Here is a 10,499-nt window from a genome sequence, read left to right on the forward strand (position 1 = left end):
GATAATCATTCCATCTACCTTTATTAATTTTCTTTTTATAGAACTGCTAAGATTATTAAGCATTTATGATCTTAGATACTAATTATTTGCTAGCTTCTCCTATCCATACATGAATTAGTTTTTCTATTTTCATTGAAAATATTAGTAAGATTTTTTTTAATAATTAGAAAAGGGAAAGCGTTTATAGAAGGAATCGAATTTACTACCTAACAGTTTGCTGGTTAGCGCTTATAGTATTTGAGTCATAGTTTATTGGTTAATAAGAATATTACTATCTTATATGAATTAGGCAAAATTTCAAAATATTGATTAATGTATTATCTTGGAACAAAACCTTGTCTGACAATAGCACTAACACATGGTTTTTCTTGTACCAATTAATTCAGTCTAAATGTGGTATTTCATCTTTAATTTTTTTAACAGACATTAAAATCCTTAATTAAGAACTTTTAATTCATTTTAATCCTTAAATTTATCTCTTTTAAGGGAAGAAAAGAAACAGATTGAAAGACAAAACCATGATTGATTTCTTGCATAGAAATGGAAAACTAATACAGCTGTAAATTTTTGTCTTGACCTTGTAGAAAAACTAAAATCTTGTCAAAATAAGCAAAACCAAATCAAGATTCGTACTGAATTCTCTTCTCCTCTTCAATTATTTTCCAATTTGATTTGAAATTGCACTTTTTTCTTCGAATTATATATATACAACTTTTATTTGTTCTAATTTTATAATTTTATTTGTATATATTTAAATTTTACGTCAAAATATTCTAACTTCAATATCTTATATTTAGGTGATTTTTCCACAATTTTAAACTCTTCATTTATTTTCAACCCTCCATTCCATATAATAGTATATTACTATATTTTATAATGTTTACGTTTATCGGCAATTCTAACTTCAAATTGCTAACTTCAATTTAATCATCTCATTTACCATATATAATTCATTCTAACATCAAAAACGACATGTATTTCGTCAGATTTTAAACGATATACACATCACTTTTCGGGTTTTTTGAGTTTTCCGGATTTTCACATCACGACGGTGAGTGGTATTACACTAACCAGAATTGGATCATAAAATTAGTGAAACTTCTATAGGTCCCCCACCATCATAACTTTAAAGACTGACCCAAAAGAGTCTCAAAGATCAAACCAAAAAACGGCTATTTCAAAACAGAAGCAGAAGCAGATTATGACTTACAGAACGGACTCTATCAAAATGGTCCCCAATTTCAAAATCCCAGTTCCAAAAACATAAAAAATATATAAAATTTTCACTCAAGAAATGAATAAAATATATAAAACATTTAACAATTTTCTTTAGCACTCTGCATGCTCAAACAAACGGACACACCGCTTTATTGGTTATGTACATGTCCTGTTTTCTTTCACAGATCTCATTTTCCTCACTAAACTGCTACTGTTTCCTTAGTTTTTTCAGCTAAAATTAGCTCTGTTTTCAGTGAAAATGGAACTTTTTTTAAGTCATGAGTTGCATGTGAAGTTGGTGGCTGAGACTGAGACAACTGAGAGGGTTTAATGAAGATCTAATCTTTGTGGTGTTAATGATCCAAACGGGTCATTTTTGCTTTTTGGCAACTTTCAGGTGAATGTAGTGTTTTCACTTGTTATTTTTTCAATCCAAAGTTTCTATTTTGTTTCATTATTTTTGTGAAAAAGATTGGGTTTTTGGTGGTTTAGTATGAAAATATTGAGACTTTGATTAGTGGGTATATGCAATTAGTTGTGGTTTTGTGATATGTTTTTGCATGGAATTGTTAGTGCAAAAGTGAGAGTTGAAGCGTGGGGATTTTGTAAAAAGATTGAGGTTTTGAGTTTATTTTGATTGGTGGTAGTTTTTCTTTAGTTTGGTAGTGATGGGTGTGTGACATTTTGAGTAATTTGTACTATTTAAGGAGGGTTTTGGGGATTTGAATTGTAATCATTTTGTGAAGGTTGACACTTTTCCAAATAAATGCTATGTGTTGGGTGAAGAATCTTTGATAGCTTGAATCTTGCCTTTTGTTATGGGCTTTGCAAATCAAGTTATGGTTAGTTGCTTAATTTTGAGTATCTGGGGAGGTTGCATATTTGGAAGGGAAAATGCAATTTAATTTGATTGATTTTGTTAACCTGCTAGAGATTCTGTTGTCATATGCATTCCCTGTCTGATCATGACCAAGGCCGACCGTAATAGGATTCTCAAGGATGCAAATGGGCAAATCAGTGATCATCTTCGAAACCATATTCATTTAACCAATTGCATTCATCTCAAAAACCATATGCATAAGCAAAGTCCGATACTGACTGATAAGTCACTCATGAGGGACCTCATGGTTCTCCAGAGGTCCCGATCACTGAGGGATCCTTCCGCTAGTCCTCCTTCATGGCATTCACCTTCTGTTGCTGATTTGCTACCTAAGAAAGGAGACAAGGACGTAGTAGAGGGTAGAAGGTCAATTGGCAGTGAGCGTCGAAGAGAGAGTCGAAGACTTTCCGGTAGCTCGCCGCCCTTCTCAAATTTAGCACCATCAAAGGTTGTTCCTGGTGAGCTTAGTAGGGGAAATGACAGGGTACCGGTTATTAGTGATCGGAGCAGCAAGAGTGGAGTTAGGGATGGTAGGAGAATTAAGAGAGAAGAATCTAGTCGGAAAAGCACTAGGGTTGATTTTCTGAGTGAGGATGAGGACCCTTTACAAGATCAAGATGTTAATGTTTTAGCTAATGATACTGTTTCAAGGAATTCAGAATCCAAATCTAGAAAGAGTAAACAAAAGGGGAAGCATAGTCAAGATTTTGGTGTCAGAATTCTTTCTGAGCAGTTGAATGAAGTTGCAATGGACAGTGATGTAGCTTCTTCTGACGTCCATCTACATGGTAGACGGTCTCAACTGGAGAAAACTGGTGAAGCAATTGAGGCCAGCATTCGTGGTTGTAGTGGGTTAAATCGGGGGAAAAGGCGTAAGTTTCGAAGTGCCAGAAGAACTAAGGCTACTCAATCTAGAGATATTAGGGGCCAGAATGAAAATTTGTCCGTTGCTTCGAATTCATTTAACCAAGGTTCGGCAAGGCCAAGATATCGCATGGAGGAAGAAGAAGAAGAATATGGGGGTCATAGTGTTATGAGAGATCCTAGAAATGGATGTGGGATTCCGTGGAATTGGTCAAGGATTCATCATAGAGGTAAAACATTTCTCGACATGGCTGGAAGGAGTTTGTCTTGTGGCCTGTCAGAATCGAGGTTAAGGAAAGGTGGCATGGCTTCCCATGAGAGAAATGTTGATAATATGCCTGTGGAATCTGATTATTCAAGTTCATCTAAACAATCTGATGCTGAGGCGCTGCCTCTATTAGTTGATGTTTCTGGATCCCAAGAAAGCACTGATAATGCTGGTTGGGTGCATGATTATTCTGGAGAGCTAGGCTTATATGCTGATAATTTACTGAAAAATAATGTTGATTCTGATCTTGCTTCTGAAGCTAGATCTGGTGGTCAACAAAAGCTTCGTAATTGCAATAGCAGGCATCAAAATTTAACTCAAAAGTACATGCCAAAAACTTTTCGAGATCTGGTGGGACAGAATCTAGTGGCGCAAGCTCTCTCGAATGCTGTTGTGAGAAGGAAGGTTGGCTTGCTATATGTATTTTACGGGCCTCATGGTACAGGAAAAACCTCATGTGCCAGAATATTTGCCAAGGCTTTGAATTGTCAATCTCTGGAGCATCCCAAACCCTGCGGCTATTGCAATTTTTGCAATGCACATGATATGGGTAAGAGCCGAAATATAAAGGAAGTTGGTCCGGTCAATAATTTTGATTTTGAGAGCATTATGGATCTGCTTGATAACATGATTATTTCCCACCTGCCATCGCAGTACAGAGTTTTTATTTTTGATGACTGCGATACTCTATCTCCAGATTCCTGGAGTGCGATATCAAAAGTCATTGATCGAACACCCAGACGTGTAGTTTTTATCCTTGTCAGCTCAAGTCTTGATGTTCTACCCCATATAATTATATCCAGGTGCCAGAAATTTTATTTCCCAAAGCTGAAAGATGCTGATATTATATACACATTGCAGTGGATTGCATCGAAAGAAGATATTGATATCGATAAGGATGCACTAAAACTCATTGCATCACGATCAGATGGATCATTGAGGGATGCAGAGATGACTCTAGAACAACTGAGTTTGCTTGGTCTGAAGATTTCTGTTCCTCTGGTTCAGGAACTGGTAACATTTCTCATTATAGTGACCAGAATTAGACTGCTAAAAGATTAATTTTGGTTTTATGATTTTGACTTGTTTTTCCTTTTTTGTCAGGTCGGGCTTATCTCTGATGAAAAGTTGGTGGATCTTCTTGATATAGCATTATCTGCAGATACAGTTAACACTGTGAAGAATTTGAGAGTCATAATGGAAACTGGTGTGGAGCCATTAGCTTTAATGTCACAGCTTGCTACAGTTATCACTGATATATTAGCTGGTAGCTATGACTTCACAAAAGAAAGGCACCGAAGGAAGTTTTTCCGACGTCAACCATGTGAGTGAAAAAATTTATATGTTGCGTTTCTTTGTCAGAAATTCCTAGTTGAGTAATCTATATCCCATGTTTGGTAAAATGTAATTATTTAAATTCCTCTAATAGGTTATTAGGAGTATATGGTTATACTTTCTATTCCTTACATTCGGAAACTATGCATACTTGTTCTGATTTGTAATTTGATGCAAACATTTAGCAAAACTATGTAGCTTTTTACCTACTTGGTCAGTGTGTGCTCAACCATAGCTATTACATTAAAGATAAAAAACTGAATCTATTTATATAAATATCAGCCATTTTCAAAAACTGACAAATTTATTGGTTCCAGTGTCTAAAGATGATATGGAGAAACTACGTCAAGCGCTGAAAACTTTGTCGGAGGCTGAAAAACAACTTAGGATGTCAAATGACAAATTAACATGGTTAACAGCTGCATTGCTTCAACTTGCTCCCGATCAGCAGTATATGCTGCGTGGTTCGTCTACAGAAACTAGTTTTAATCATAGTCCTTTAACCCTGCATAACACGAATGGAAGAGAGACAGTCAGGAGAGGCGGTGAACATGCTGAGATACCCAATCATGATAGAGGCTTGTTGACACAACATAGATCAGAAAATTATCCTGTTGGAACTTCTGGTGCATCAGCTGGTATTAGTGTGGATAGGAAGCGAAGTGCAGGGACTGCGGTGGCTCCTCAGAAGACATCTGCAGTATCTTCTGATACAATTAGAGGGAATAATAGACTTATTTCAGGCAAAAGCTGCAATCGATATGAAGAGATTTGGTTAGGGATGATTGGGAAGATTCAGTTTAACAGTATAAGAGAGTTCTTATATCAAGAAGGGAAGCTGATCTCTGTCAGTTTTGGTGCAGGTAATTTTTTGAAATTGGTGATGAATCTACTGTGATTTTCCTTAATTACATTTCATCATAAAAGCCAATTGACGTATCAAATTTCGGAGAACTTTGAACTGTCATGCGTATTCTAAATTAAATTTCTCCACCAGTTGGATTTGTTGGATGATCCATGCAACTTCTGATGCTTTGATTCGTTCGAGGAAATTACACACTATAACTCAATTTTTGTAAAGTTTACATTTTTGACCACAAATTTTGTTTATGCTAAAATCTGTCAAATTTTATACATTTATACCTCATGGATGTCAACTCAAAGTCAACCTTATATAAACTTGATGTTAAATTGAAGTCAACATTATGTCGTCTCAAAGTCAACCTTATTTTGAGTTGTGAGGTATAAATGTAACGGATATTTACTATTACTCCCATGAGATAAAAGGGGGTTTCAGCTATAAAAATTATAAATGTGAGGGGAAATGGTAGTTTTTTTAAAACTCACGGGGAAACAGTATTTCGGACCTAAAGGGAGTTTTAGTTGAAGAAAACTAAATGTGAAGGGGAAAATAGTAGTTTTTAAAACTCATGGGGGATCAGTATTTCGGACCTAAATTCATAGGGTAATAGTAATTATCCCTAAATGTAAACTTTTTCTTTTAAAGATTTTTGCACATAAAAAACCATGAGGTATAAATGTTAAGTTTTGAAAAATTGGGATATTTGTGCAAACAGTCGGATTTCTTTTGTGTTATGTTGAAATCCTTCATTTGTTGATTGTAGATTGCATCTTAAAACTGCTAGACATTTCTGCCATTATCTTTCAAATCTTGGTGTAGATTGGCTGTTAACACATTAACGTGTTCTAAATTAACTGTTCAAATAAATTCTTCATTCTTATGCAGCTCCAACTGTACAGCTAATGTTCAGTTCGCATCTCACCAAATTGAAGGCGGAAAAGTTTAGGGCTCATATTTTGCAAGCTTTCGAGTCTTTTCTTGGGTCGCAGGTTACTCTTGAAATCCGATGTGAATCAGATAAAGTCACAAGTGAAGGTTTCCATGCGCCTCTTGTATTACCAGCTTCTATAAATGCTTTGTCGCAGTGTCAAACGGCTGTTGAGCCAGAGTCTGGTGCTGGAAGAAGTGAAATTGTGGAATTGCCAGCTTCTCCCCGGGAAATTAATGGTATTGGACATTTCGACAACAATGCAGAATCTAGTAAACGAGCTTTACAGCGTGCAAGGGTGGGAGAAACAGTCAGCACTGGTTCCATGTCAGAAAGAAGGAAACTTGGCGAGCCAAGTCAGAGTATGAGCCTCGTGAGAGGCAAGGTTTCTCTTGCACATGTAATTCAGCAGGCAGAAGGATGTAAACAAAATGGATGGTCCAAGCGTAAAGCAGTTTCGATAGCTGAAAAGCTCGAACAAGAAAATTTGTACGTACTATTGTGACTCTTTTTTACCGATTCTATTCTTACTATTGGTCAAACTACTCAGAAAGCTCCTTTGCAGATTCTATTCTTATGCCTTGTTTTCCTGTTTTATCGCTAAAATCTTAATCGACTTTTATGTACTATAATTCTACAGGAGACTTGAACCTAGATCACGAAGCTTACTATGCTGGAAGGCATCTAGAGTAACTCGTCGAAAGGTAGAAAATAATTCATTTCCAGAACTTTGTCATAGCAAACTGTTAGCTTTCATAAATTTAATGTCTATGAACGAGGACTCGTATTTCCTTCCCATTTTCTTTAAAAATCATCAGAGTATAAGATTCCTATCTTCCATTGCTTAAGTCAGTTATATACTAAAGCAAAGTATTATAGAATCGGAATAATGCCAACAGATTATTCGTTGAGCTTGCCTTTTGTTCTAACTCTTTTCCGGATGTGCATTTGAAATGCAGCTTTCTCGGTTGAAAATCCGGACGCGTAGACCTCATGCGTTGCTGAAGCTCGTCTCTTGTGGAAAATGCTTCTCCTCTAAATCTCCAAGGTAGAAGAAAAATAATGAAATTTCAATGGCCTTCAAGTTATTTAATTCTGTAATTAAACAGTTTATTGCCATTTACTTAGTAGGCAAAGGTTAGTCACTGATATCTTTTCCCTTCAAATAAATGTATTAATTAGTCAATTCTGATGAGAATGTAGGAGATAATCAAATAGTGTAGCCTCTTTCAATTAATTTTTCATTTTATTTATGCCACCGATTATGGTCTTAGGTGAAATAATTTACAACTATAAGGATCATTCTGAAACTTGTGAATTTCTTAGTTCTTTTGATAATTTTTTTAATTTTTCACCTGAAAACAATATATATTAGCTTCAATTGACTATTTATTACCTCCATACAATGTACATTTAATATGAATTGTTGACTGCAGATGTCACACAGAGTCCTATGTTAAACATTTTATTTTTATTTTTAAAAACTCTTTATAAAATCCAAACTTAAATTTTTAATCACAATTTGACATAGCAAAGCCCTCTTACACAAAAGTAAATGCTGTAGGTAAATTCTTGTAAAAATCAACTTGCTCTCCCTTGTTTGCTAGATTATCAATTTGCTTTATCACCCTTGTGTTGAGGATCATTTACTTGATTATGATTTTGTTCATCATTTGTCCTGCCAAAAAAGAAATGATTTTGAAGACATTCTTTCTTGAAATTTCTCCCAAAAATTGCTAAAGAAAAGCGCGAACGGTAAAATAAAAAAAAGAGCCAAATGAAACACGTCATTTAAAAAGAATAAAAATAACATAAGAAATTTACCCTTTTACTATGAAACGCCTTAAAGTCGAGACAATTGGTAGAGGACGGAAAATATTTATTGAGCTCCATATTTCTGATGCCATCTTGCTGAACTCATCATTAGCACACAGATGCGCTCCTAAGATGCAACAGAAACAAGTAGTAGAGACTTGGTGATTTCCCAAGCCTCCCCATTTTCAGCAGGTTTCGGCAAACTAGCAGGTTCCGGTGGACTAGCATGTAACGGTACAGACACATATCGATGATGTTCCCCTGAGATTCTACAGGGGGATTCAAGACTCTCTTTATATGTCGCCACCTTAAACTGCCGATGACTATCTGGACATTTAACAACCCGGTACTGATTTGTATTGCGACAATATATAACTAAACCACTAGCATCTGCCCTCGTTATTATTCCATTTTCCCTGGCAAATCCAACCGGCGCTAGACAATGGTATTCAGCGACGGGAGAGAAATTGATGTTCAACTTAATCCATAATTTTTTTGATGCACATTCTTTCATCACATATATAACGGGATTACGTAGGAAACAGCCCACACAAATATATCCGTGAAAAACCGAGATGAATTGACACCAACCACGTATCCCTTCAGGTAAAAACACTTGCTTCAATTCATTCTCTTCTATATCGAAATAAACAACCATATCTTCGCGAGAATTACGGTTAGTAGATACAAGCCAATGTGGCATCCCACTGGCAGGAGTCATTCCTGGATGATCTGTTCTCATCCTGTAAGAGAAATGGTGATTTATTTTCTCCCAGCACCCGGTTTTGAGACTATAACTTCGAACATCCATTCCAACCATGTAGAGAGAATAAAATCCTGTAACAATCTTGTAATCATCATTTGATGCATCATAAGCTAGACCAACTATACTCCATAAGGCATGATCTTCAGGTCCGCAAATTTTATAGTATTCTCTGGTAGATGGATTCCACAAAATAAAAGCGTCAAGTCTGAGACCAATAGCTATGAGCACGAAACCATTGTAAGATCCATGTACGCCAACAATAGAATATATTCCAAAAGGATATGGAATGGCTAATGCTTCATCATCAAAGAAATCTTGAGCCACGGAATTGAAAATACGAAGCGAGAGACAACGACTCGATGTGTTGGTATCCTCAACCCTAACAACTACATATTTGTAGAAGGGATTATGAGAAATATGTTCACGGAAGAACTCGGGACTCGAAATCAAAGAAAGCCAATAGCTATGTACCGACTTGAACCGAACGAGTGATTTCACAGGGAGTCTTAATAAGATGCCCAACAATAGTTCTGGTGGAAAATACAATGAGTCCTTCTTTTGCATTAACCAAGCTAAAAACTTCATTCTCTCGCCCTATCTGCCATATTTGGAATTCTATATTACATGCAAAATTCTGATACATTATGATAATAGTGCAATTAATTAGAAGAATAGCTACATATATACCTTGTTATAAATAAACCTCACGCAATTGAAGCCTGAAAAAAAACCAAGATAAGCTGATGAAGAAACGAAGCCAAAAAAATTGCAAATTGCTACAGGGAAATTTGATAGAGATTTGTGAGAGTTTGAGTCTAGAATAATTAAGTAGTCTTGAAAAGAGTCTCGGGAGAGTCCTTGTGAGAATTATTTTCTGTTCTCTCATAACTATTAAGAATGAGAACTTCTTGTGTGAACGAATATGATTCATCCGTTTATAGTGTAACACGTGACAATAATAAATGTTATAACCAATCAATAAATATCATATTAATTTCTCTTGCTGGAGAATATATTCTAGTTTTTTCAGTCTCTAAATATAAAAAAAGGATAAATTTGACTTAATCAGTTAATTTACGTAAAAAGTTTACATTTTTTATTGGAAAAAGAAGAAGAATTTTTTTATAAAATATCATATATTTTTAAAATACCTATTTTCCATACTTATATACACCTTTTTCACCTATTTTTCTATAATTTCGTCGGTATTGTCTTTTATAAAAATATCCTATTATATATAAAAGGCCTAAATTCATTTTAGGTTATTTTGTACAAAGCCGCATACTCTCTCTGCATCTCTTTCTCTCGAAATTCTCTCTTTCTTCCTTTTTTTTTCCGTTCGTCTACTTCTCTCAACTTCTCTTCCGTTCGTCTATTTCCGCCGCACATCGCTTTTTTCTATATTGCCGCTGTACGTTTTTCTGGAGATTTCTCATCATGGTTTTCTCGTTGTCGCGTTTTTTTCGGTGGATTTCTTACCGTTGCGATTCCATTGATTTTCTTGTCACCGCGTTTCTTCAAATGGATTTCTCGATATTGTTTTTAGATTTTTTTGTAATTTTT

At 35.4% G+C, this 10,499-nt stretch overlaps 2 protein-coding genes across 2 annotated transcripts; one reads left to right on the forward strand and one right to left on the reverse strand.

Moving 5' to 3' along the window:
* Window positions 1–1,221: 1,221 nt before the first annotated feature.
* Window positions 1,222–7,613, forward strand: LOC126673131 (protein STICHEL-like 3). Its single transcript, XM_050367119.2, has 6 exons — window positions 1,222–4,244; window positions 4,335–4,554; window positions 4,883–5,428; window positions 6,313–6,844; window positions 6,996–7,059; window positions 7,315–7,613. Exons 1-6 carry the CDS (start codon window positions 2,184–2,186, stop codon window positions 7,405–7,407), a joined length of 3,516 nt encoding a protein of 1,171 aa, XP_050223076.1. The 5' UTR covers window positions 1,222–2,183; the 3' UTR covers window positions 7,408–7,613.
* Window positions 7,614–7,857: 244 nt separating this feature from the next.
* LOC126675000 (F-box/kelch-repeat protein At3g23880-like) lies at window positions 7,858–9,795 on the reverse strand. The gene is made up of 2 exons (XM_056105288.1): window positions 8,180–9,795; window positions 7,858–8,033 (listed from the first exon to the last, which is right to left on the reverse strand). The coding sequence occupies exon 1, from the start codon at window positions 9,519–9,521 to the stop codon at window positions 8,298–8,300; it is 1,224 nt and encodes a 407-aa protein (XP_055961263.1). The 5' UTR covers window positions 9,522–9,795; the 3' UTR covers window positions 7,858–8,033; window positions 8,180–8,297.
* Between the last annotated feature and the right edge of the window lie 704 nt (window positions 9,796–10,499).

Source organism: Mercurialis annua, linkage group LG3 (genome assembly GCF_937616625.2).
Source record: "Mercurialis annua linkage group LG3, ddMerAnnu1.2, whole genome shotgun sequence".
In the NCBI taxonomy this organism is placed as follows: domain Eukaryota; kingdom Viridiplantae; phylum Streptophyta; class Magnoliopsida; order Malpighiales; family Euphorbiaceae; genus Mercurialis; species Mercurialis annua.

Excerpts from the sequence above, each read along its gene's own strand:
- LOC126673131 (XM_050367119.2), top strand. The coding sequence starts at position 2,184 with ATGACCAAGGCCGACCGTAATAGGATTCTCAAGGATGCAAATGGGCAA. Across the intron at positions 4,555-4,882 it reads GTTTTTCCGACGTCAACCAT|TGTCTAAAGATGATATGGAG; the intron begins GTGAGTGAAAAA and ends TATTGGTTCCAG. Across the intron at positions 6,845-6,995 it reads AAGCTCGAACAAGAAAATTT|GAGACTTGAACCTAGATCAC; the intron begins GTACGTACTATT and ends ATAATTCTACAG.
- LOC126675000 (XM_056105288.1), bottom strand. The coding sequence starts at position 9,521 with ATGAAGTTTTTAGCTTGGTTAATGCAAAAGAAGGACTCATTGTATTTT.